We start from the raw sequence: 27,954 nt of genomic DNA, 5'->3' as shown, positions 1-27,954 counted from the left end.
GGTTAATTTATCTCGTTGAAATATTAGCCATATATATATATATATATATATATATATATATATATATATATATATATATATATATATACTATTATTTAGGTCACTTTTTTTCCAATCTGGAGAAACAAGAAACAATACATAAAGACAGTTGTGGAGGAAAACATTTTTATTATTTACAGAAGCCTAGACAGGATCAACGTTACCACAATAACCAACGCAAACTCCCCTTAACTCAAGTATGTCAAGATATAGGCTAGATTTGGGTATTTGTTTGGCGGCGATTTTTTTGATGCTCAGGGGTTACAGTCACTCGTAGGCTCAATTTTATGAAATTTTCTTTCATTTTGTTAGTGTTCCTTTTGTCATGTAGACTTTGTTGGGAGCATCACTCCTTGATCGTGTGCCTCCATCAAGCCCACGCTGGGCAATAAGCACCACAATGGTCCTGTAGCCAGAGAGGGGGAAGAACTATAAATATTTAACGACATTGTGGCACACATTGAATACTACCTGATAGTTCACAGTTCACTTTGTGTGCACAGACAGCACACTAACTAATTACTTTTGGCCTCACTTGGGCTACATTACCATAACATGAACACTTTATATAGCATGCACTTATTCAATATTTGTTCATTACGTTTTGCACAAGTACGTCTTAAGACAAACCCTATCACGGAAATGAGGCGCAGAAAAAAAAATGTGATCAAATTATCACGTGGCAAAGATTTGAAAGGCATTTCCGTGGCAAAGTAAGCAGACTGATGCATCTGAATGTGGTGCATATTTAATTTGAAAGATAAGGATTTTTTTGTTTAATCATCATACAACACTTACAGGTCATTGGTATCATAATTTAGAGGTCCTGCTCTTTTCAGTGAACTTCTCACAAGTTACACACACACAGTCAGTCAGTTATTGGCTGTGAATTTTAATATTATCAGTTGGCCCTTACTCCCTTCTGAAACAATCTCCTTGCATCCCATGGGCATCAGTGTCTCTCCAGTGTGTCATAAAGTCTCAAAGGTTAGCCTCCATGCTCAAATGAGTCAAGAGGATGTGTGAATTCTCTGCTATCTGAGTAATCAGGTGACAGTTGCGACCACTATGTGAGATCGTCGTAATGAGTCGAGGCAGGTATGCCTCGCAGCTCGCCCAGAACCTTGAAAATAGTCTCTTTTTGAAGCTGATGGTTGACTGCCCTACTGTTGACGTTGTCACACATGTGCACGATGTGTGTATTGGCAGGTGAATTTGGTCATGGAATCGACTTCTAGACAGATTGGAATACACAAATGAGTGTTGATCACTGGTCATTTCTTTGGTTGGAATCAATATTGAAGTGAATCTGTAGCTCTGACCTGTCTGAAACGATGCTAGAAATGGTGCCTATAACTGATTTCTTTGAGGAACGTTGTTAATAATAGTTTGTACCTACTAATGGAGCTTTGTGAGTGGTTGGTTAACTGGAGTCTGCTGAGGGCGGTGAGATAGCGCGACGTCAGTCAGTCTGGACGGAGACAGGGCTCGCACTCTATTCAGCTGAGGTGAAAGGTCCGTCTGACTTGTTCGTGCCTGCTCACCCATAACGTCCCGATAAGCTCTCTTTCTCCAGTGTCCCCTCCTGACAATGTAATCATTGTGCTTGGGGCCAATGACACTAGTGCATGTTGTGGAAATCTATTGTAGACTCCTCAGAGCTTTAGCGCTCCTTTCTTCCGTAAAGATGTCAAGTTAATTTCAAGTAGCGCTCAAAGCAATGGTATCTTGCGTATGTGATTGTAGATATTACCATTTTGCCCTTTATTGTCGCTCCTTAAAGTTTTTTTCAAAACTTTATTTTACTTATGGAGTATTATCTGCGAATCTCGAGGCTGTTTGATTCATGCAGCCTTTACCAACTGGGGTCTTATAATGGCGTACAGCAACCAGAAATGCTCTATTCTGATGTTTTTGTTCAAGTCAATTTCAACGCCAGGTGTTCATGTTGGGTTAGTGGGTTCAACATCGTTTCTGATTCATCATACTGTAATGTCAATTGTTTTGAACAGACGGTTTCTAATTCTCTCCCATAGACATTATCAAAGTAATTATTCCCACATTACATGGTATCCACTTCCATTGGAGCAGATATGCAGGCCTTTCCTCAGCAGATCCGTTCTGCAGCTGTTCTTTCAGAGCACCACAAAGTGTATAATTTTCCCACTGAGGCCTGAGCATTTCAGAAAGCAGAGGCGAGAGAGAGAAAGAGCGTGATGGAAAAAAAAATTGTCCTCCGACAGCAATCATTTCCCTGTGCACGGTAATTTGGCTGTCAGAAACAGCTGGCAGTATGGGCTGAGACAATAGCAGAGGGGAGAAGGGAAGAGCTTGCCTTGCTCGGAGACAGAGCGAGGGAGCCCTGGCTGGCCTGCTGGAGGATCAGGTTACACACGCTGTCATTAACAGCAGACTGTGCCATGCACAGAGATGCAGGGCTTCAAGTCTGAGCAGGAATCTGGGGCTGGCTCAGGCGTGGTGGTTTAAGTGCCTCCGTCTCAAAGCAGCCTGGGAGTGACAGAGAAGAGGTTGTGTGAGAGAGCGGAGGGACGGAGGAAGAGAGACGGAGGCGGGACTTGGCGGAGATTTCCAACGACAGACGAGCGATCTCCTTCAGTCCCGCTGACGCCGGCGCGTTTTGGATTTCTAACCCATTTTTAAACATTGTGTGTTTGAGCTACAGACTGCTGGGTTGTTGCATTGGATTCGTCTATTTCTTCTGCGTCCGCTAATACCAACCGTTAGTTAACGGGGGCAGAGCTAGAGCTGTGTTTTGCTCTACGACTCGTACAAGCTACAAGAGAGTGGTAAGAAGTTCTACATAGAAGATCATATGAAATCCCAGCAAAATGTGCCTATACTACTGTAATGAGCTCACATTGTTGCTGTCAAACTCCACACAGTTGTCAGTGACCACTTGGATATTCATTTCCCACTGAGCAAACAATTTCTCTACTTACAACATTCTTCTAAATTCATTTTTGTTAATCAGGTTTTTGCTTGGTGGACCTTATTTTTGTTTTTTGACGTTTGTCAATAAAACTCATGAGTTCAACTGTTTTATTTAAAATAGTTTTGTTTTCCTCGTAGCCCTGGTTGTCCTGAAAAGCAAATGGTAAAGCAGTTAATTGTGAGGCTAAATATGAGGGCAGAGAAAGCCAGATGAATGAATGAAAGTAGTGAATTTGAGCTTTTTCACTGTGGGATTTCCTGAGACTGATGAGGTTTTAAGGACCCATCAGCTGTGAGGTTGGCACTCTTGACCTTATGTGGCGCACACTGACATGCGAGTAAGTTGTACTTTTAGTTTTCTGTTTGGATTAGTGTTGGACCTGGCAGTTGTGGATGCGACGGGGCTGCTGCGGAGGAACACAGCATGTGTGTGGCATTGCTTGTCCCCCCCCCCCCATTTCCCACTGCTTTTTAAGACGTGTTATTTTTAGTCAAAATCCTTGAGCCTTTAATAATCGTAAGCCTAGTGCAGCCAAAACATATCAGGATGAGTGCAGCCTAGTCGTCTGGGGCCTAGCTGGCTCTGCAGCGTCGGCTTGATGCTAGACAGGAAGTCAGACAGCGGCTGTGCCCCAGACAGACTTTGGTCCTACGTGTGTGTGTGTGTGTGTGTGTGTGTGTGTGTGTGTGCTTCCAGGATCTCCTTTGGTGGCTCTCCAGTGGGTTATTGATTTCTAGTTCTATTCTCTCTGCAAATGTGAGTGAAAGGCAAATAGAGAGGAGACTGGAGTCTGCTGTCTACGCAGACTGAAGCAGACAGATACGCAGTGTTCCTGGCCCCTCTCTCTCCCACTACCCTGAGACTGCACTGGAGACCATCTGCAATACACATTTTATGAGCGCTTCACTCGCTTCAGAGCTCTTATCGCTCAGCTGTTAGGGGGAAAGTTATGGCTCTGTTTGGTTTCTCTGCCTCTCCCCATTCCTGGGCTTTGAAGTGGATTTAGTTTACTAATAGAATTAAACAGTGATCAATTCCCTAATTTAGCAGTGACCTCTGTTTTGATCGATCCCTTGATTTGTGTGATTGTACATTCATTTAGTTCATTGAATTATTCCCTCATTTAGACATTTTAAGGATTCCCTTATTTAACTCAAGTCTGTTTGGAAAGTTAAAATGAGCAGTGTTAGAGATGTGGGGCGTGTATGGTTTTGTGTGATGTAATAAGCTGATGGTTGAAGAGATACAAAGATGGCATTTTTGGCAAGATTTGTAAATTCTAAATAGTTTGAGTATTTATCTGCTAGGATTTATTTATCTGCTAGAAGATACCCGTAGACTTAGTCATTGCGCTAACGCTAGTTAGCATTGGCTCGGGAAACCACCTCGAACTTACTTTCAAACTGGACACAGACATTAAAAATGGCATCCATGAGTTCTTTTGACACTGGGGAAGTAGATAAAGGACCTCACTGCAAAAATCCCGAAGTATCCCTTTAAGACTAACATTTAGTTAAACTCTCGCTAATATCAAACATATGTGCGTCTGTGGTGTGCTGCAGTTCATGGACTTCCTTTCCAATTTTGTGATGCTGTTATTCAATCTCTCTCCATGGCTTTGTACGGAAGCTAGCTAACACCTGAGGATTGAGGCAGAACAGGAGGTTTCTACACATTTAGAAATAGCCCAAAATCTGTCGCCTATTACCTCTGTTCTCAATGACATTATGTTCCCGAATCATTCAACAACATAACCAGTCACAAAAAAAAAATGCTACTGAACAGTGAAACTTTTGTGTGCTCCTATGCTTCAAGATCAATGAGAGCAGAGATCCAGCAGATAAACTATAACGTCTTGTCACCTATCCTCTGTAATTGAACGAACAATTGAATGGGTGTTGGTCCCACTCCTACGAAGAATTCTCACTCGGGAATATAAAACAAACCCGGGTCATAAAGCTTCCATCGACAGGAGGGTGTGACTGATGGTCCAGCTGCAGTAGTGCTGTGTGGGACTCAGTCAGTGTGGGGAAGACTCAATCTGACAGGTAGACGCGCAGGACTAGAGTGGGGGGGGGGGGGGGGGGGGTGATGTGTGTGGCTATTGGACTGATCTTGTTAAGCTCACCCTCAATGGCAAAGCTCACTTTCTGCCACAGGACATCAAATCAATCGAAACGTATTGAAATTCTGTGCTTGGCGAGGTCGCCCATGATTCTTCTTCTCATTGCTACCGTACATTGCGGGCTTCGAAGGCAAAACTACAGTATCTTTGGATGTTTTGTCCGGGAGTCTGACGTGACCAATCAGGTCTGACGGTGGAGAAGAGGTGGAACGAGGGTCTGTGTGATACAAATCAAGGTGCTCTTGGAGAGCTGTGTCACTCTAGCACACTGAACTTTATCGGTGGGTCATTCAGAGGGAGAGTGTTTGCGCATTCCACTTTCTGCAAACATTGCTAAAGGTCATAAAGGCAGTGTTTGAATTGGCCGTGTCGAGTGTTGTGATGGTGGTCCCTACAGAGAACTTTGCAGTGCCATGGTGACTGTCTGCCGGTTGCAGTATACTCTGTCCATCAATATGCTGACTTCTCGTCTTGAATGTCTTCACCGTGGTGCTTCAATAATTGCCCGTGATTCATCTCTGTAGCACAAAGCACCCTTTTTTTTTCTTCTTCAGGAATTCACTTGATGCTTGGGGTTTTAGTACATTTTTAGAGCTTCTGTGATTGTGAATCGTACATGTTCCATTTCTTGCTTTCAAATCTCACCTGTACAAAGTGTCAGAGGTTGAGGCGGAGGCGACCGGGTTGTGTTTTGTTCAGATCCTTTGCTGTATTCAATGGGATCAAACCTGTAGCCATCTCCTCAATCCAATGTCATTTCAACGTAAACAAGGTTGTTTTGACCATGTCATTAGTCCCTGCCAACATCTTTCATTCTACTCGGTGAGGAATGGATCATCTGAGACTAAGGAGAAACAAAATGGCCGTTCAAGTCTGACAATTTTCAGGAGGGTCTCTCTGGTCGTTGTCGAAGACAGAGTGATGGTATAAAAAAAAAAAGTACTGCTGAAAGAGAAGACATCTTTTGTCTCAGATTACGAGTGATGCACACAGGGGCATGTGTATTATATCAGAAATGACCCTTTCCTGCACTGAACCAAACCTGCTGCGCTCACCTCTTACCAGGAAAGGAGTGTCAGTACTGTGAGTTTACAAGAAAAGGCCCATTTGCATTTGATTACATTCCTTACGTTGTGAGGGAGTCGGCTGCTGAGTGAAGCCCTGGAGAGCGAGCCCAGGCAGGGCTATGGCAGGGTCAGAATGGGCCACTGTAGGGTCCTGGGGGCCACAGAGGGCTGCCTGTGGGCTTTTCACTTTCTCTTTAATCTCCCATTTGATGAGGCCCCTAGCAAGGGTGGAGGAGGATTTCCATAGCTTAATGAATGTTTTCTTCCAATGAACAGATTTAGTGTGATTATGGCAACCCCCAGTTGTTAGCTGTCTTGCGTGCCGTAATTAATTAACATAGCAGAGTTGTTTGCGGCCCTGGAATTCTTTCGACTGCTTAGCTTTTACAGAGCTCTCTGTCTCTGTCTGTCTCTCTCTCTCTGTGGATTGTTCATTTTCTTTTGTTTGCATTTTTGTTGTTGTAGGATGACACATTCTTGAAGTGTAATGTCTCTAAATGGAAGTGCAAATGCTGCATGAATATGCAAGCCAAACAAAAACACACAAAACCAATGATTAATCATTGGATGAGTTAAACTGCAGTGCCTGGCTAAGACAGAAGCTGTCCTTGCTCTTGATTTTTAAGCACTACACTTAAACTTAACTGGAGCATTTCACCGCTGTTCAATTGAAAGCAAGTCCATTTTCTTCCCCTGCTCCTAGTACATCGTAATAAAAAAACATTAACATCTAATTTGTTGGTTGAAATTGGCACGTTTTGCTTGTATATGGCATGTCACAACCAGTCATGGGCTGCAATCTGTTGTGCAGTTATGAGATACTCCTGTTCCTCATATAACCTATAGTACTATTTCTATTTATTGTACGCTGCACCTATCTTTAACTCAGACTATTCTCAGTTCTCTCTCTGGAGTTTCCAGACAGGTCTTGTAAACAACCGAATAAACACTACAAATCTATGTCTGCTTTACTTTGTTCGCTCTGATTCACTTGGCTGTTTGGCTGTGAGCAGAGATTGGTGGAGTGTTTGATTCGATATGCTGTGTTAGTCTGCTGTGTAAATGCAAGGTGAGCTCGCAGAGGGCTAGTTTGCCCCCCAGCGCTGTCTGTGTCACACCCATATCTACCTCGGAGCAGGCCATCTGCGTGTTCCTGGTGTCGCGCTCCTCTCTGAGTGGGATGGGGACATGTGAGGGGAGGCATGGGCCCCGGAGCAGGCCAAGACTGGGTCAGCTGTGCCTTGCTCTGCCCAGCTCTCCCTGTGGCTCCCCTGGCACTGGGGCTATTTGTGCCATGGTAACTATGCCAGCGCCAGCTCAGACACAGATTCCACCTCCTGTCTCCCAGCTCGGCAGCCTGATGACTCAGCAGCTCCTGCAGGGCTCCCAGGCCCAAGCAACACACACTCTCTCACTCTCTCACTCTCTCACTCTCTCACTCTCTCTCACTCTCTCACTCTCTCTCACTCTCACTCTCTCTCACTCTCTCTCACTCTCTCTCAATATACTGTTATACAATGCATCGCACCAATCGTTACCTGAGCATATCGCAACCGACCAAACAAACATGATGGAATCATGATGGTTGGGTAAAAGAGGAGGAATCCTAATATCTGGTGTATGCATGAGACTCAACAGTCAACACTGAAATGTTCATCTTGATGCAAATGTAGGGTTTTGAAAAGGAGCAGGGACTTTGAATCGTTTGCGAGAGAAGGAAGACTGCGTGGAACTTGATCATTTTTTTGAGCTGCCTCGACCACAACTTGGCCACATTTTTGTTTGGTCCCACTTGGTCCTCAAAGACAACATCTCAGCAAAGCCTTTCCACTGCCAACACCCACCCCTTCCAATCTCCTGCTTATGTACTTTATAGGGCGCTCTGTATTTGATCTCCCCTCTTGTGTTTTTTTTATCCTTCCCTTGGTCGACTATTACAGTGATACTAGATTCTAGCCCAAGATACAGAAAATGGCAGCCAACAAGAACTGCCTGGCCTAACCTCCCTGAGACTGAGGGGTGGGGGATTGCAGGGGGTTTGCGAAGCAGCACACCCCTGTCAGGATCTCGGCTCTGTTAACTCATTGCAGCTAAGAGACTGCCAGATATTTCAATATGCAGGGACAGAGGGAGCACAGGCACACAACTCCAAAAATGTACTGCTCTTTCTGTTTTGCTCAATGTGTTCTGCAGATGTTGCTGGCCTTGTTTGTCTCCAACTTTGAGGTCTAATATCAGGAGGAGCACATCTTAATCCCTCAGCAAAACTACTGCATCAGATCTGTCTGACTCTGCCTTGCCGAACTCAACTTTTTATTCATCACCGGCATTGGTGCAAGCTGGCCTCTCAACATGGCGGTAGGGTTTTGTCTTTGATACGGTTCAAAAGCTAGGCTATCCTCTCTCAAATTGGGTTGCGTTCTTGTCTTTGTGTGGAGGCAGACTGCAGACAGTGACATTTTGTTTGTACAAGATACCAAATGAAACACCCCATTTTTAGTTAAAGGCTACTGGCAGATTAAGTGGAAGTGGCTGAGATGCATTGGGCAGATAATTGAGGTGACATATTAAGTGCCTAGAGGGACACATCCTGTATCAGGGTGTTGGGGGGGGGGGGGGAATCTGTGTCATTTTATGCCACCCCTATCTGCTTCTGCACCCGTGGTGTTTGTTGCAAAAATCTGGTAGTTACCCAAAATCAGAAGAACACCATAGTGCCCACGAAGCTCATCACTAAGCTAAGGACTCTGGGACTAAACACCTCCCTCTGCAACTGGATCCTGGACTTCCTGACGTGCCGCCACAGGTGGTAAGAGTAGGCAACAACACGTCTGCCACGCTGATCCTTAACACTGGTGCCCATCAGGGGTCTGTACTTAGTCCCCTCCTGTATTCCCTGTTCACCCACGACTGCGTGGCCAAACACGACTCCAACACCATCATTAAGTTTGCTGACGACACAACAGTGGTAGGCCTGATCACCGACAATGATGAGACAGCCTATAGGGAGGAGGTCAGAGAACTGGCAGTGTGGTGCTAGGACAACAACCTCTTCCTCAATGTGAGCAAGACTAAGGAGCTGATCGTGGACCACAGGAAAAGGCGGGCCGAACAGGCCCCATTAACATCGACTAGGCTGTAGTGGAGCGGGTCGAGAGTTTCAAGTTCCTTGGTGTCCACATCACTAACAAACTATCATGGTCCAAACATACCAAGACAGTCATGAAGAGGGCACAACAAAACCTTTTCCCCCCTCAGGAGACTGAAAAGATTTGGCACGTGTCCCCAGATCATCAAAAGGTTCTACATCTGCACCATTGAGAGCATCCTGACCGGCTGCATCACTGCCTTGTATGGCAACTGCTTGGCATCTGACCGTAAGGCGCTACAGAGGGTGGTGCGAACGGCCCAGTACATCAAGGGGGGGCCAAGCTTCCTGCCATCCATGACCTGTATAATAGGTGGTGTCAGAGGAAGGCCCATAAAATTGTCAGACTCCAGTCACCCAAGTTATAGACTGTTCTCTCTGCTACTGCACGGCAAGCGGTACCGGATCGCCAAGACTAGGAGCAAGAGGCTCCTCAACAGCTTCTACCCCCAAGCCATAAGACTGCTGAACAATTCATAAAATCGCCACCGGACAATTTACATAGACACCCCCCCATCCCTTTTGTACACTGCTGCTACTCGCTGTTTATTATCTATGCTTAGTCACTTCACCCCTACCTACATATACAAATAACCTGTACCCCTGCACACTGACTCTGTACCAGTGCCCCTGTATATAACCTCATTGTTCTTTTTATTGTGTTGCTTTATTTATTATTAATTTTGAATAAGGAGGAAATCTAGAATCTTTCAACCTGGATTTTGGGACCCCCCCACCTTTTGGCAACATGATACCCTCGCTGGTCCGTGCTGCCTAGATTCCCATTCACAAGGGGGCGATGGCTGCCTTTTTTTTTTTTGTCTTCTTATTTGTGGTGAAAGCAAGCAAAAGTAATCTGCCCTTGCTATATGCTGCTAGCAGTAGCTAGCTTTAGCCTGACTAAAAATGTAGCAAGCTAGCTAGCCTTTTTAGCTTCCCATGTCTCCATGTGAATAATCTGATGTATAGTTACGTAAAATATGCCCCGGCAAATATGTGTATACTTGTCAGTGTAACACAACATTATCCCAATTTGATATGCTACTTCAATGTATTCGTTTCCATATCAGCTAAAAGTAGAATATCATTTTTAGTCATGGAGGAGGGGGAAAAAAAGAAACACGACCTACAGCTGTTTTTACAAAATAGCATAGAATCACATAGTAATCCCTTCTAAAACAAAATACCTTGTTAGAGGATTCTAATAAGGCTACGATGTTGTTTGGATTATATTTGGTTATCAATGCAAAACGGGCTGCTTATTCCATGCCAAGCTAAATCAAGACAGCAATCTTGAAGTGATTTTTGAAGTTGATTAGCTTCCCACGTCTCCATGTGAAATAATCCGAATTATAACTAGATCTATATTACACTTGCTGGTGTAACCTACAACATTATCACAGTTTTTAATATGATGCTTGAATGTATTCACTCACATATCAGCAAAAAATGTCATGTTTTTGTCATAGGTGAAAAAAGCACATGGCTCGCATTTTTTGTTTTTTACCTAAATAGCCTGGAATCACTAGTTATTACTTCTAAACAAAATACTTTTTTTTTGGGGGGGGGGATTAATAAGGCTACATTGTTTGGTTTATTGTTGCTGAGATTATACACTGCTCAAAAAAATAAAGGGAACACTTAAACAACACAATGTAACTCCAAGTTAATCACACTTCTGTGAAATCAAACTGTCCACTTAGGAAGCAACACTGATTGACAATAAATTTCACATGCTGTTGTGCAAATGGAATAGACAACAGGTGGAAATTATAGGCAATTAGCAAGACACCCCCAATAAAGGAGTGGTTCTGCAGGTGGGGACCACAGACCACTTCTCAGTTCCTATGCTTCCTGGCTGATGTTTTGGTCACTTTTGAATGCTGGCGGTGCTTTCACTCTAGTGGTAGCATGAGACGGAGTCTACAACCCACACAAGTGGCTCAGGTAGTGCAGCTCATCCAGGATGGCACATCAATGCGAGCTGTGGCAAGAAGGTTTGCTGTGTCTGTCAGCGTAGTGTCCAGAGCATGGAGGCGCTACCAGGAGACAGGCCAGTACATCAGGAGACGTGGAGGAGGCCGTAGGAGGGCAACAACCCAGCAGCAGGACCGCTACCTCCGCCTTTGTGCAAGGAGGAGCAGGAGGAGCACTGCAAGAGCCCTGCAAAATGACCTCCAGCAGGCCACAAATGTGCATGTGTCCGCTCAAACGGTCAGAAACAGACTCCATGAGGGTGGTATGAGGGCCCGATGTCCCCAGGTGGGGGTTGTGCTTACAGTCCAACACTGTGCAGGACGTTTGGCATTTGCCAGAGAATACCAAGATTGGAAAATTCGCCACTGGTGCCCTGTGCTCTTCACAGATGAAAGCAGGTTCACAATTGAGCACGTGACAGAGTCTGGAGACGCCGTGGAGAATGTTCTGCTACCTGCAACATCCTCCAGCATGACCGGTTTGGCGGTGGGTCAGTCATGGTGTGGGGTGGCATTTCTTTGGGGGGCCGCACAGCCCTCCATGTGCTCGCCAGAGGTAGCCTGACTGCCATTAGGTACCGAGATGAGATCCTCAGACCCCTTGTGAGACCATATGCTGGTGCGGTTGGCCCTGGGTTCCTCCTAATGCAAGACAATGCTAGACCTCATGTGGCTGGAGTGTGTCAGCAGTTCCTGCAAGAGGAAGGCATTGATGCTATGGACTGGCCCGCCCGTTCCCCAGACCTGAATCCAATTGAGCACATCTGGGACATCATGTCTCGCTCCATCCACCAACGCCACGTTGCACCACAGACTGTCCAGGAGTTGGCGGCTGCTTTAGTCCAGGTCTGGGAGGAGATCCCTCAGGAGCATGCTCAGGCGTTGTAGGGAGGTCATACAGGCACGTGGAGGCCACACACACTACTGAGCCTCATTTTGACTTGTTTTAAGGACATTACATCAAAGTTGGATCAGCCTGTAGTGTGGTTTTCAACTTTAATTTTGAGTGTGAATCCAAATCCAGACCTCCATGGGTTGATAAATTGGATTTCCATTGATAATTTTTGTGTGATTTTTGTTGTCAGCACATTCAACTATGTAAAGAAAAAAGTATTTAAGATTATTTCTTTCATTCAGATCTAGGATGTGTTGTTTAAGTGTTCCCTTTATTTTTTGAGCAGTATATTTGGTTGTCAATGCAAAACAGACTACTTTGATGCTTTCGGAAAGTATTCAGACCCCTTGACTTTTCCCACATTATGTTACAGCCGTATTCTAAAATGGATTAAATAGTCGTCCCCCCCCCCCCCCCCCCTCAATCTACACACAATACCCAATAATGACAAAGCAAAACGTTTTTTGTTGTTGAAATTTTTAGCAAATGTTAAAAAAAGTACGCAGTACTTTGTTGAAGCACATTGGCAGTGATTACAGCCTTGAGTCTTATTGGTTATGACGCTACAAGCTTGGCACAGCTATTTTCAGGTCTCCAGAGATGTTCGATAGGGTTCAAGTCCGGGCTTTGGCTGAGCCATTCAAGGACATTCAAAGACTTGTCCCGAAGCCACTTCTGTGTTGTCTTGGCTGTGTGCTTAGGGTTGTTGTCCTGTTGGAAGGTGAACCTTCGCCCCAGTCTGAGGTCCTGAGCAGGTTTTCATCAAGGATCTCTCTGTACTTTGCTACTTTCATCTTTGACTCGATCCTGACTATTATCCCAGTGCCTGCCACTGAAAAAAATCAGCACAGTATGATGCTGCCACCACCATGCTTCACCGTCGGGATGGTGCCAGGTTTTCTCCAGATGTGACGCTTGGCACTCAAGCGTCACGTCTTGGTGGTTTCAAACTTCTTCCATTTAAGAATGATCCATTCTGTTCTTGGGGACCTTCAATGCTGCAGAAATGTTTTTGTGCCTCAACACAATCGTGTCTCGGAGCTCTATGGACAATTCCTTCGACCTCATGGCTTGGTTTTTGCTCTGACATGTACTGTCAACTGTGGGACCTTTTATATAGACAAGTGTGTGCCTTTCCAAATCATGTCCAATCAACTGTAATTTACCACAGGTGGAATCCAAGTTGTATAAACATCTCAAGGATGATCAATGGAAACAGGATGCACCTGAGCTCAATTTCAAGTCTCATAGCAAAGGGTCTGAATACTTATGTGAATAAGGTATTTTTTATTTTTATGCATTTGCAAAAATGTCAACCTGTTTTCTGTTTGTCATTATGGGGTATTGTGTGTAGATATTCTAAAATGGATGACCTTTTATCTAAGGCTGTATCGTAACAAGATGTGGAAAAAGTCAAGGGGTCTGAAATACTTTCCGAAGGCACTGTAGATCAGATCAAGGAACCAAGCGAGTTGGTGGTTAAAAAAACCCGCTTCGTTGCCTACACAACACTACACCCACGGCTGCGCAAGGAATGATCAGGCACATTACAATTTTCATGTGGCACGGAGTACGTAGGAATTTCGGAGAGTAGTACAAGGAGCTTCCCCTTTTAGTGACGAAAAACGGCTTTGCATCACTTGCGCTACGAATCATGCTTTTCCATTGGGTGTAAATACTCCTTTACCTGTCTGTACCCTGCGCTCCTTTTTGGGTGGCACACTATTCACCTGCCCCCCCCCTCCTTTCCTCCTCAGTGCCCTCCCCTCTCTGGTCATCACTAGTGACACAGCCACAAAGTCATTATGGCTAAAGCCTGACCATTTTATACAATTTTTCTTAAAATCTTATTTGAAACTTAATCCTAACCTTAACCACACTGCTAACCTTATGCCTTATACCCTAACCTTACATTTTCGTAGCCAATTTGGACTATGTGGCTGCATTATCCCCCTGTCCCTCTGCCCTCTCGTTGCCCCCTGGCCATACTTGTGTGTCCCCTGGGTGCCCCCCTCGGTCCTCCTACCCCCGCTCTGCTCTGCACAGAGCCCATGATTATCTTTCAGTGGCAGCCTCTGTTTTGTGCTCTGATTAAAAGGAGCAACATGTGGTCTGTGTGTGAGCAGGGCCATACAGACGCAGTTGGGGTAATGCTAACATTACGTGCTTAATCATTTATGTCTGGGAGCAGGCACAAAGGCTTTGGGAGAAACACTGGGGTATTTATCAGTGGGCAGACACAAACACTGCCAAGATAACGGTCTGCCCGGGCTTAGTATGTCATAAACACGCTGCATGGGGAATAGGTGGCGGAATTGTAGGGAGTTTTTGGCCAACGGCAACAATCTTCAAATCTTATCAATGTGGATTTGGTACAGGAATAGTTTGGAAAACATGCATCCTAATTTTGATGGGGTGTGGATGTGTTGCTCTAGAGTGCGATGGGCTCTGTTTGAATCAGTCAGACAGATCACAGCCGAAATCAAACGGAGGTAAATGTACATTTTATGTCGCTGTGCCTAAAGACACATGCAATATTGACGGGTTAGAGGCAGCCTCTTCATTTTGAAATGTTTCTATTTGGGCTCCCTGCTGTGATCATCTCGTCCTCCTCCTCGTTCTTCTCCTGCGTCTGTCTGCTCCACTCGCTGCCAAGTAGGCTGTCTCTCTCTCACAGTACAGCTCAGCCAATAGGAGAGCACTAGTCGCCCAATTGCTTGCCACTCAATGCCTTGTTGCCAGGACAACAGGAAGGCATGAGACCCACTTTACTTGAGCATTTTAAACTTGGTGTTGACTCTTTACTGAAAACAAGGAAAGGTCTTTTTTTCTCTCAGTAAAATTCCCCTCTGTCATGGTGCTCTTAGATCTAAATCCTTTACTTTCATCTCTTTCTTTCCTTTTGTCCTGTCACACCATTGGCTTGAATTCATTTTAGTGGACATAACAAAGGCATTTATACAGAAGCTGCTTGTCAATTTCTGTGTGATGCAAATAAATGTATTTGTCTTGTCAGGGAATCTTCTGAGTACATAGATTGTAAGCTATCCGGCAGGTCCATGTTTAGTGAACACACTATTCCAATGTCATTTGGTGGAACTTCTACCCTGTCTTCCAGGTCTACAATGTTAGATGGCGACATGTTTTTCCTGGTCTTCATACTTCTGGTTTTGCCCTCTTCCAGCGTGAAAGGTAAGATTTTGACACATCTCCTTAAAAAAAAACATGGCTACTCTCACTAACAAAGAGATTGGGGTACATTAGGGTGTCTCTTCAGAGACTACACCCATTCAGTACCATTTCCCATACAGTCGGCCAAGTACACGGCTCCGAATATGTGTAGTGAGTTAAAAAAATTCTGTCAAGGGCATGTTTTGGCTCTCATTCTGTCCCTGTGCCTCTCTCCCTCTCCCCCCGCTGTCTTGCAGCATTTTTTTAACAACTGCAGTGACAGGCTCTCAGTCTGAGCTCTGGGAGAACTGAGGATTTCTCACTGTCACTGGCTGGCTGGGGATACTTATTATTCTGCGTCATCTGCTTTAGTGTAGCAGCTAAATGATAAAACTCTCAAATCAAAGAGAGAAGGAAATGAGGAAGGTTGAATATACAAAAGCTCCTGCACTAAGAAGACCACAATATGACTCTGATATTCACAATGCCGAACGTCCACATAGTATACTGTATGCCATTATCGATGGTTAAATGTGTTTCCTTTTCAGTTCTGTCCCATGTCTGACTGTGTTTCCTGTGCAGATGAGGGGAGCGTGAGCGACTACGAGTGTGCGTGCGATGGGCCCTCATGCGACGGAGGAGACCGGTGTTTTGGTCAGCGGTGCTTCTCGGCCCTCTCCGTTCAGAACGCCATTTCCGTCCAGCAGAAGGGATGCATTGTGGAGCGGAGCGAGGAGTCCATAAGTTGCGAAAGCCCCCCATCCCATAACCTGACGGTGGAGTGCTGCCATGGCGACCTTTGCAACATGAATGTCACAGTGGCAACACCAGCGACAGGTGACACATTTATTCTCATTTGGATTCATCACGCTCATGCTTTTATCCCGCCGTCAACATAGGCTTAGTACTAGCAATGTGCTGACTCAAACATTTCCACTACCGATACCGACCTAGATAAAGCAGCACGTCACCACTTTGCACATAGATTTAGCTAATTACACATTTACATTCAGTGTGTTCATTTGCGTGAAGGCCATTTGGGTACATAAGTGAATAAACACCAACTACCAGAAGATTTGTTATATTCTCTTCAACGAATGAGAATTACAAGCGTTCATAGATTTCTCCGACCTCCGACCTCCACCTCCCTTTTTCTTTTCTCTCTTTTTTTTATTTTTTTAACAGTTGAGGAAGTGATGCCTGCCTTGCAAGACATTGAGTGTGTGTGTGAGGGGCGGTCGTGTGATGGCGGAGAGCGCTGTACGGGCCAGCAGTGTTTCTCCTCTGTGAAGACCAGCGACGGGTTTGTGGTTCACCAGAAGGGCTGCCTTCAGGATGACGACCAGGGGAGAGCCACCTGCGCCACCCCTCCTTCTCCCAGCCACATAGTCAAGTGTTGCCAGGGGCACCTGTGTAACCTGAACATCACTGTGGAAGCACCGGCGAAAGGTAACCCACCACTCTGTTTTCACTGAAATCATTACTATATATATATTTTTTAATAATCTTGGCCTCACTGAAGCTCTGTCTCACTTTGTGTTTCGTAATTCATTTAGATTTAATTAGTGATGCAGATATGCATGAAAGCAGCAATCGGCAGTTGAAACAATAACAGAGGTCCCCTGCCCCTGTTTCGGTAAAAAGCTGAGGGATGGGGCTCGAGACATGTTACCACTCTCAAATTCATAGACAGAGCTATAGGCTGCAAGGACTGACCATCCATGGTATCATCATTGTTATATTTTTGGAGGCTATATAGTGTTTCTTTTACATTTATTTGGTTTACACACAGGAAAGCAAATGTTAGCATGGGGAATAACTTGCCCCTGGGTGAAGCTTGCCCTAAGTACAGATCTAACCATTAGTGGGGAAATTTCTAAACTGACCCAGGATCAGCGTCTAGGGGCAGCTTCACCCTACTGTCTTTCTGTTACCTGTATAGAGGATAAAGTGAAGTCTGCCGGCGAGCACGAGTGTGTGTGCGAGGGGCGCTCGTGTGCCACCGGGTGGCGCTGTATAGGCCAGCACTGCTTCTCCAGTCTAACGGTCAGCGACGGAGGCCTGGTCTTCCAGAAGGGCTGCTTCAAGGTGTACGAGCAGAGCAGAATGACCTGCAAGACGCCGCCCTCCCGCGACCAGATCGTGGAGTGCTGCCAGGGCCACCTGTGTAACATGAATATCACAGTGGAGCTGCCTGTCATAGGTAAATAAATACATATGCGTCCCAAATGGAACCATATTCCCTAAGTAGTGCACTATATAGGGAATAGGGTGCCATTTGGGACACACAATGAATGGCTCACATTCATTTATATGCATCCCTATTCTAATGAGAGATCTGTGTGATGCACATTTGCATTCAAACCAAGGTTATTCATGCCAGGAAAACGAAAACATTTTTGTGCCATATGCTCTCGGTGATCTGCTGTCTGTAATGGATTCACTGACACGGTTCACAGGCAGGTGCTAAACCAATGGTGACGAGGCGCTGTGATTTTCTTTGGGATATACTTTTCTTACCCATTCATGATGCTCAGCCAGATGAGCCTTATTGTCAGGCCAAGTGCAAACAAGACTAGGTTTCCTCTTTTCCAATTAGGATTGTCTGTAACTGTCTATATGGGTTAGTTCCGCCCGCGTTTAAGGTCCAAGGGAGGCTCATTCCATCCACTTGGCCATTCTCCAGCAAGGGCACCACGCCAGGGTGTGTGAAATTGTCTGCCATAGCCGTTTGCTGCACGGCCATCTATTGGTTTGCTTTTCAGGGTCTATGTGGCGGTTACACCCTGAGTACCTCTATAGCAGAGGGGCGAGTCTGAGAAAAGAGACGGACGTTTGAATATTGCTTAGTCACGGTCTACTTCCTCTGTCCTCTCTGAGATTGTCAGCGTGGTTTGACACAGAGCTCTAGGGAAAAGCAGAACAGAGATGACACTGAGATGCGTCCCAATTGGCACCCTATTCCCTACGTCAGTGGTTCCCACATCCGTTCCACAAGTACCCCCAACAGTATACATTTTATCCCCGGACAAACACACCTCATTCAACTCAAGCGCTTGATGATTAGTTGACAAGTTGAATTGTCTGGGACCGCAATAAAAATGTGTATTTTTTGGGGGGTACTTGATGATTGGAGTTGGGGAAACACTGCCCTACGTGGTCCACTCCTTTGGACCAGGACCCAAAGGTTAGTTTACTAGGGAATAGGGTGCCATTTGGGACACAACCTGAATGCATCGTATAGCTGTGGTCACCCAACTCTGTTCTATGAACCTCAATGACTCTACTCTCTTATCCCCAGTAAAAAAAAAAAGTGTGTGTGTGTGTGTGTCCCTTTTTCAGGACCCTGTATCTCAAAGATCATTCGTAAAAATTACTTCACAGATCATCCATTGTGAAGGGTTTAAGCATTGTTTGCCATAAACATTTAATGAACATGCACCTGTGGAACGGTCGTTAAGACACAAACAGCTTATAGCCGGTAGGCAATTAAGGTCACAGTTCTGAAAACTTAGGACACTAAAGACGCCTTTCTACTGACTCTGAAAAACACCAAAATAAAGCTGCCCAGGGTCCCTGCTCATCTGCGTGAACGTGCCTTAGGCATGCTGCAAGGAGGCAGGAGGACTGCAGATGTGGCCAGGGCAATAAATTGAAATGTCCGTACTGTGAGACACCTAAGACAGCGCTACAGGACGGACAGCTGATCGTCCTCGCAGTGGCAGACCATGTGTAACAACACCTGCACAGGATCGGTACATCCGAATATCACACCTGCGGGACAGGTACAGGAGGGCAACAACTGCCTGAGTTACACCAGGAACGCACAATCCCTCCATCAGTGCTCAGACTGTCCGCAATAGGCTGAGAGAGGCTGGACTGAGGGCTTGTAGGCCTGTTGTAAGGCAGATCCTCACCAGACATCACCGGTAACAACATCGCCTATGGGCACAAACCCACTGTTGCTGGACCAGACAGGACTGGCAAAAAGTGCTCTTCACTGACGAGTCGCAGTTTTGTCTCACCAGGGGTGATGGTCAGATTTGCGTTTATTGTCGAAGGAATGAGCGTTACACCGAGGCCTGTACTCTGGAGTGGGATCGATTTGGCGGTGGAGGGTCCGTCTGGGTCGGTGTTTCGCATCATCGGACTGAGCTTGTTGTCATTGCAGGCAATCTCAACGCTGTGCATTACAGGGAAGACATATGTGGTACCCTTCCTGCAGGCTCATCCCGACATGACCCTCCAGCATGACAATGCCACCAGCCATACTGCTCTATCTGTGCGTGATTTCCTGCAAGACAGGAATGTCAGTGTTCTGCCATTGCCAACGAAGAGCCCGGATCTCAATCCCATTGAGCACGCCTGGGACCTGTTGGATCGGAGGGTGAGAGCTAGGGCCATTCCCCCCCAGAAATGTCCGGGAACTTGCAGGTGCCTTGGTGGAAGAGTGGGGTAACATCTCACAGCAAGAACTGACAAATCTGGTGCAGTCCATGAAAAGGAGATGCACTGCGGTACTTAATGCAGCTGGTGGCCACACCAGATACTGACTGACTTTTGATTTTGATCCACCTTTGTTCAGGGACACATTGTTCCATTTCTGTTCGTCACATGTCTGTGTAACTTGTTCAGTTTATGTCTGTTGTTGAACCTAATGCTAAGTTTGTTGAAAATCAAACTAGTTGACAGTGAGAGGACGTTTCTTTTTTTGCATATACATTTGCAGTTGGGAGTTTACATACTTAGGTTGGAGTCATTAAAACACATTTTTCAACCACTCCACAATTGTTTACAGACAGATTATTTAGCTTATAATTCGCTGTAACACATTTCCAGTGGGTCAGAAGTTTACGTACACTAAGTTGACTGTGCCTTTTTTAAACAGCTTGGAAAATTCCAGAAAATGATGTCATGGCTTTAGAAGCTTCTGATAAGCTAATTGACATCATTTGAGTCAATTGGAGGTGTACCTGTGGATGTATTTCAAGGCCTACCTTCAAAGTCAGTGCCTCTTTGTTTGACATCATGGGAAAATCAAAAGAAATCAGCCAAGACCTCAGAAAGAAAATTGTAGACCTCCACAAGTCTGGTTCATCCTTGGGAGCAATTTCCAAACGCCTGAAGGTACCACGTCCAGCTGTACAAACAATAGTACGCAAGTATAAACACCATGGGACCACGCAGCCGTCATACCGCTCAGGAAGGAGACGCGTTCTGTCTCCTAGAGATGAATGTACTTTGGTGCGAAAAGTGCAAATCAATCCCAGAACAACAGCAAAGGACCTTGTGTAGATGCTAGAGGAAACAGGTACAAAAGTATCTATATCCACAGTAAAACAAGTCTTATATCGACATAACCTGAAAGGCCGCTCAGCAAGGAAGAAGCCACTGCTCCAAAACCGCCATAAAAAAGCCAGACTTCGGTTTGCAACTGCACATGGGGACAAAGATCATACTTTTTGGAGAAATGTCCTCTGGTCTGATGAAACAAAAATAGAACTGTTTGGCCATAATGCCCATCGTTACGTTTGTAGGAAAAAGGGGGATGCTTGCAAGCCGAGGAACACCATCCCAACCGTGAAGCACGGGGGTGGCAGCATCATTTTGTGGGGGTGCTTTGCTGCAGGAGGGACTGGTGCACTTCCCAAAATAGATGGCATTATGAGGCAGGAAAATGATGTGGATATATTGAAGCAACATCTCAAGACATCAGTCAGGAATTTAAAGCTTGGCCGCAAATGCGTCTTCCAAATGGACAATGACCCCAAGCATACTTCCAAAGTTGTGGCAAAATGGCTTAAGGACAACAAAGTCAAGGTATTGGAGTGGCCATCACAAAGCCCTGACCTCAATCCTATAGAAAATGTGTGGGCTGAACTGAAAAAGCATGTGAGCAAGGAGGCCTACAAACCTGACTCAGTTACACCAGCTTTGTCAGGAGGAATGGGCCAAAATTCACCCAACTTATTGTGGGAAGCTTGTGGAAGCCTACCTGAAACGTTTGACCCAAGTTAAACAATTTAAAGGCAATGATACCAAATACTAATTGAGTGTATGTAAACTTCTGACCTACTGGGAATGGGATGAAAGAAATAAAAGCTGAAATAAATAATTCTCTCTACTATTATTTTGACATTTTACATTCTTAAAATAGTGGTGATCCTAACTGACCTAAGACAGGGAATTTTTACTTGGATTAAATGTCAGGAATTGTGAAACTGAACTTCTGACTTCAACTGTACGTGTGTGTGTGTGTGTGTGTGTGTGTGGACACCACTTCAAATTAGTGGATTTGGCTATTTCAGCCACACACATTGTGACTGCATGGCTGTGTGCTCGATTTTATACAACAATCTCCATAGACAAATATTGTCACTATAACGGCCTTACTGAAGAGCTCTGTGACTTTCAACATTGCACCGTCATAGGATTCCACCTTTCCAATAAGTCAGCTCGTAACATTTCTGGATGCTAGAACTGCCCCAGTCAACTAAGTGCTGTTATTGTGAAGTGGAAACATCTAGGAGCAACAACGGCTCAATCGCGTAGTGGTAGGCCCCACAAGCTCACAGAATGGGACCACTCAGTGCAGAAGCGGAGGCTGTTTTAGCAGCAAATGGGGTACCAATTTCATATTAAAGCTAATGATTTTGGAATGAGTTCTTCCACACCGATCTCAACAAACCATTTCTGTACAGACCTCGCTTTGTTTCTGTATGGACCTCGCCATGCTGAAGCAGGAAAGGGCCTTCCCCAAACTCTTGTCGCTAAGTTCAGGACACAGAATCGTCTAGAATGTCATTGTATACCCTAGCATTAAGATTTCCTTCACTGGAACTAAGAGGCCTATCTCGAACCATGAAAAACATCCCCAAACCATTATGCCTCCACCACCAAACTTTACAGTTGACACTATGCATTGGGGCAGGTGGCATTCTCCTGGTATGATGGTGAAGCGTGATTCATCACTACAGAGAACACGTTTCCACTGCTGTGGCAGTCACGAAATTCTGTGAGACAGTGATTTGTCAATCTAATTATTGACCCTTAATTAACAAACACATTTATTATCTCCTGGCTTCCATAAGCCACTGATGCATACCTTTTTTGTAGTATTTTTCAGAAGAACAAAATGGCATACTCTGAGTTATCCTTATGTAAGGTCCTGATCTGGCTATGCCATATGCCTGTGGGCTACACTAGTTAATTTAGCAGACAAGATTTTCTTAGAATTCTGTGGCATAGTATGAAGAATACAATTGAACAAAGCTGAATAAAATAAAGGATATTTTCTCCAAACGATTTGAAGGAGTGCGCACGAGGCTATTCTGTGTTGAGCGGTTAAAAAAGAAATGGGTATTCCTATATGGTTAATTTAGAGTTATTAATGTAACTTTAGTTGTTCTAAAAACGTTGGGCGATATGTTTTGATTTTTTTATAAATTGAAAGACGTGAGTTTGCGCAGGCTGTACACACCAGTCTCTTATTCACAATTTGACAAGCACTTGATAATGCCTCAAATTTCCCGTCGATATCCCCTTTTTGTGGCCGTCATGCACCCCCAAAAAATCCAGGATTTTTGCGGTCAATGGCCGTTGTGCCCTTGGGCTAAATATAATCATGATAATTCCTATGTAAATGTCCTAGCACCCATAATACCAAAGTTGACTTATTCTGTGCGAGCAAAAAATATTCCAAACATAGTCTGGGACAGTTGTGGGATGAGATAGATACAAAATTGTTTTACGCAATGAGGCCGATGCAACATTTCAGAACGTTTAGCTTAACATTTTGATAAACTGTTAGTGTAACGTATACGCTGGGAGTCGGAAAGCAAGTGCAGGTGGTGAGTTTAATAATAAACGGGACATCGAACAATATAACAAACACGAGCCATGCTGGTTAAGTGTGCTTTGTATTCTAAATAAATCACTGACAGTGTCACCAGCAAAGCACCAGCACACCACCACCTCCATGCTTCACGGTGGGAACCACACATGCAGAGATTCTGTTCACCTACTCTAAGTCTCACAAAGACACAGCAGTTGGAACCAAAAATCTCAAATTTGGACTCATCAGACTAAACTCATCCACCAAATGTCCGTTGCTCGTGTTTCTTGGCCCAAGCGAGTCTCTTCATCTTGTTGGTGTTCTTTAGTAGTATTTTCTTTGCAGCAATATCAACTGAACAGTTGATATTGAGATGTGTCTGTTACTTGAACTCTGAAGAATTTATTTGAGCTGCAACTTCTGAAGCTGGTAACTCTAATAAACTTATCCTCTGCAGCAGAGGTAACTCTGGGTCTTCCTTTCCTGTGGCGGCCCTCATGAGAACTAGTTTAATCACAGCGCTTGATAGGTTTTTGCATCTGCACTTGAAGAATCTTTCAAAGTTCTTGAAATTTTCCAGATTGACTGAACTTCATGTCTTAAAGTGATGATGGACTGTCATTTCTCTTTGCTTATTTGAGCTGTTCTTGCCTTAATATGGACTTGGTCTTTTACCAAATAGGGCTATCTTCTGTACACCACCCCTACCTTGTCACAACGCAACTGATTGGCTCAAGCACATTAAGAACGAAAGAAATTCCACAAGTTAACAAGGCAAGCCTGTTAATTGAAATGCATTCTAGGTGACAACCTCATGAAGCTGGTTGAGAGAATGCCAATAGTGTGCAAAGTTGTCATCAAGGCAAAGGGTGGCTACTTTGAAGAATCTCAAATGTAATATATATGTTTAACACTTTTTTTGGTTACTACATGATTCCATACGTGGTATTTCATAGTTCTGATGTCTTCGCTATTATTCTACAATGTAGAAAATAGTAAAAATAAAGAAAAACCCATGAATGAGCATGTGTCCAAACGTTTGACTGTATGTACCAAGATGTTCAAATTAACTTAAACCCCTTTCTTCTCCTCGTAGCAGGCGAGCTTCCCAACTACAGCTTGACTACACTGGCTATCGTCATCGTGGCTCCGGTCATCGTGCTCATCGTCCTCTCAGGCATCGCCATCCTGGTGTTCAGGCGGATCCACCAGAACCAGATGGAGAGGCTGACGGCCCGGGAGGCGGAGTACGGCACCATAGACGGACTCATAGCCTCCAACGTGGGGGATAGCACACTTGCGGTGAGCAGGACATGATCATACTGCACCATACCATACCAGGGGCCCATATTATCAGCATTTCAGAGTAGGAGAGCTTTACAAGGATCAGGTCCTGCCTGTCCATAATAATGTAATATCATTATGATCTAAAAGTGAACTGATCCTAGATCAGCACTCTACTCTGAGAGGCTTTAATATGGGCCAAGGTCTGGGATGGGCTGGGTGGGGAGCTGTGGTTTGAGTGGTTAGTCCACACAGTACAGCACTGAAAACATTTATGGACTCTCAAGCTATGTTGAGCCCAAAGAGCATTTTTGTGTGCACTAGACTAGAGTGCGTGCTAGGTAGTCATGCACTCCATGTTCCTGGGTGTTCATGTAGTAGGCTTATATCAACCGTGCTGGGATTCATTTTCTGCCCTCTCAATTGGGAATGAAAGTATTTCTTCTACCACTGTGATGGAAAATGGGCATCTTGTTTTACCAGAGCAAATTGAGCCTATCACGGATACACATGTTTTCAACAAAATTGCTCGTTTTGTAGAATTTTTCCGTACTGTAGTGAAAGAATGCTTTGAGCTCGCAACTGTAATCAGCGTTTGTTTGATTAACTTCAGCAATTTACCCACCTCAAGAAAATCCCATAAATTGAATTAAAAACTTTAAGTATATCACTAAACACGCCTAGTGTTTACAGCAAAGCGTGACCACTGACCAGTATCCCAGAAAACACTGGGCTGGGGTGTGCTAGAGGAATTGCTGATTTTTGGATCTGTTTCAAGCTATTTCCAAACCCATCACAGTACTTGGCAACGGAAACCCAAAATATGCTGCCGCAGAATGTTTGTTTCAGTGTAATTAAAAAGTGCTTGGCAGCACCCAGAGGAAAGTTATTAGGCGCAGTGGTGGCAGTCAAACATGTAAACACATTTCCTTAAAACACATGCAGGTCTCCCTGGGTGCCTAAGTCTGTGGTGATTATGATAATGCTGTGGCTGAATTTTTCCCCACTCCTCTCTCCCCTACCCCCTTCTACCGAACAGCCCAGATCTGCCCTCCCACCAAACAGGGATGTTAAACTCACAACAAAATGAGTTCTCATTTGGATTTACAGCTTCCATTTAGCATTCCTTTCCTTTACTCGCATTCACACAGCTGTTGTTTTATGCATTAAGTATCTATCTATTAAATGTTTCCATTTTAGTCCTCTCTGCTTGTTAGTGTTTTTCTCAGCCAAATTTGGAGTTGCTGAACACTGCCCCCTTGTGTCAGTCATGGTGCCCTGCAGGAGCCTGGAGATGAGATGCACATTAAAGGCTTAGCAGCATTGTGCCTGTTTGGAGTCTAGGGCTGGGATTACATCACATCTATCAGCCCCCTCAGCTCACTAATCACCAGGGACTGCTGTTGTTTACCAAGCAGAGGACCCTCTGCTGTTCCAGGGAGGCCAGACACAGACAGACCCAACCAACCAACAGGAAGGACCCTGAACAGCTTTTACCCCCAAGCCATAAGATTGCTTAACAGTTAACCAAATAGCTACCCAGACTATCTGCATAGACCCTTTTTGCACTAACTCTTCACATATACTCCTGCTACTGCCTATTATCTATCCTGTTGCCTAGAAACTTTATCCCTACCTATATGTACATATCCACATCAATTACCTCGTACCCCTGCACATCAACTCTACTGGTATCCTGTGTGTGTGTGTGTATATATACACATACACATACACACACACACACACACACACACACACACACAGGATACCAGTAGAGTTGATGTGCAGGGGTACGAGGTAATTGATGTGGATATGTACATATAGGTAGGGATAAAGTTTCTAGGCAACAGGATAGATAATAGGCAGTAGCAGGAGTATATGTGAAGAGTTAGTGCAAAAAGGGTCAATGCAGATAGTCTGGGTAGCTATTTGGTTAACTGTTAAGCAATCTTACACGCACACACATTGTGTACTTATTCCTTGTGTTACTATTATTATTATTTTTTAAATCCTCAATTGTTTGGAAGGGCCTGTAAGTAAGCATTTCACTGTTAGGCTACACATGTTGTTTTACGAAGCATGTGACAAATAAAATTTGATTTGACAGACGTCTCTGCAGCGTGGACACTAACCAGACAGAGAGACGGCAAGATAGCAGTATAAGCAACTCCCGCTCCAATGAATCCCAGATGCTCTGCTATGTCCGGGGCTGGGACACCTTCTTTATCTAGGGACTACCGGCTGATCTGATCCCTCTGGATGCTGTTCATTTATTGGCTGTCCCTCCCCTTCTCTCAGGATTTGCTGGATCATTCGTGCACGTCGGGAAGCGGCTCCGGACTCCCCTTCCTAGTTCAGAGAACCGTCGCCCGGCAAATCACACTCAACGAGTGTGTGGGTCAGTATCCAATACAGTCTGTTCTCTCTTTGTTCAGTAACTGAGGTGTATGTTTAGGCTCAGGGAATCCATTGTATGCATGGTTTTGGAGTAAAATGCCCCTTTAAGACATCTTAAAGTGAAGCACCTTAGGAGCAGATTTGTTTTGGAAAACAGAGCCTGTGCTCTTCCCTGACCCTGGGAGTTTTCTTACTATTCTTTTTTTGGAAGTGTTCTCAGTTTTCTTACAGCTCGGTCTGAAACCTGGCCAGATAGCCAAAGTAACTACCAACAAAAATATTTTAAACAAACATGTTTGGTTTCGTGTCAAATGGGGATATTGTTAATAGATGTAGTTCATGCAAATGGTCAAGTTGAGTGAGATGACCAAAATAAAGGTACTGTGTTGTTCCATTAACTAATGGTCTGCAGTTTTGTGTAACACTGCCTTGATAAAACCAATACAATCAGCAAAACAATCTCTATGTACAGAGATTATCAGACTTTTGAGTTGGGAGGGAACATTGGGGGTATTCCTGTTGTAGTTTGACGGGTTGGTATTTTTCCACTGTATTTGATGAATGTCATTTGAGGCCAGATCTGTATTCCCAAAGCATCTCAAAGTGCTGATCTAGGATCAGATCACCCCTGTCCATATCATTTTAATATAATTATGATCTAAAACTGATCCTAGGTCAGCACTTCTGCTCGAAAACATTACTTACAAATGCAGGACTTGAGAATGTCTGCTGTTTTCTCATCTCTCCCCTGTTTCCCCCACTATAGGTAAGGGGCGCTACGGTGAGGTTTGGCGAGGCCAGTGGCAGGGGGAGAGTGTGGCCGTGAAGATCTTCTCCTCCAGAGATGAGAAGTCCTGGTTCAGAGAGACTGAGATCTACAACACAGTGCTGCTGAGGCATGAGAACATCCTGGGTACATACCTCCAGATATGCTCTGGGCAACCCTGTCTGACAGGAGCTGGTCTATATGAGGCAAATCCAAACTCCCACTCAAGTGGATTTTTTTTTTTTTTTTTTTACCTAGTCCTGCATTGGTGTCAATGGAAGACTAAGTGAACATTTAAC

At 44.7% G+C, this 27,954-nt stretch overlaps 1 protein-coding gene across 3 annotated transcripts in view; it reads left to right on the top strand.

The window, feature by feature from the left end:
* LOC106586172 (activin receptor type-1) overlaps positions 1–27,954 on the top strand; it is a 37,772-nt gene that overhangs the window by 544 nt on the left and 9,274 nt on the right. Inside the window, exons 1-8 of one of the 3 annotated variants that reach the window (XM_014173111.3) lie at positions 1,305–2,846; positions 15,322–15,395; positions 15,957–16,211; positions 16,560–16,823; positions 17,317–17,577; positions 24,305–24,510; positions 26,791–26,890; positions 27,656–27,802. In XM_014173111.3, the coding sequence (XP_014028586.1) occupies positions 15,329–15,395; positions 15,957–16,211; positions 16,560–16,823; positions 17,317–17,577; positions 24,305–24,510; positions 26,791–26,890; positions 27,656–27,802 (1,300 nt within the window). In that variant the 5' untranslated portion in view covers positions 1,305–2,846; positions 15,322–15,328. Of the gene's footprint in view, positions 1–1,304; positions 2,847–15,321; positions 15,396–15,956; positions 16,212–16,559; positions 16,824–17,316; positions 17,578–24,304; positions 24,511–26,790; positions 26,891–27,655; positions 27,803–27,954 lie in introns of those variants that run through there. The other 2 variants (XM_014173112.3, XM_014173110.3) reach the window with 2 other exon arrangements.

This window comes from Salmo salar, chromosome 25 (assembly GCF_965601325.2).
Source record: "Salmo salar chromosome 25, fSalSal1, whole genome shotgun sequence".
Taxonomy (NCBI): Eukaryota; Metazoa; Chordata; class Actinopteri; order Salmoniformes; family Salmonidae; genus Salmo; species Salmo salar.
Note: the sequence above shows the minus strand (reverse complement) of the source record. Positions and strands in the feature narration are given on the sequence as shown.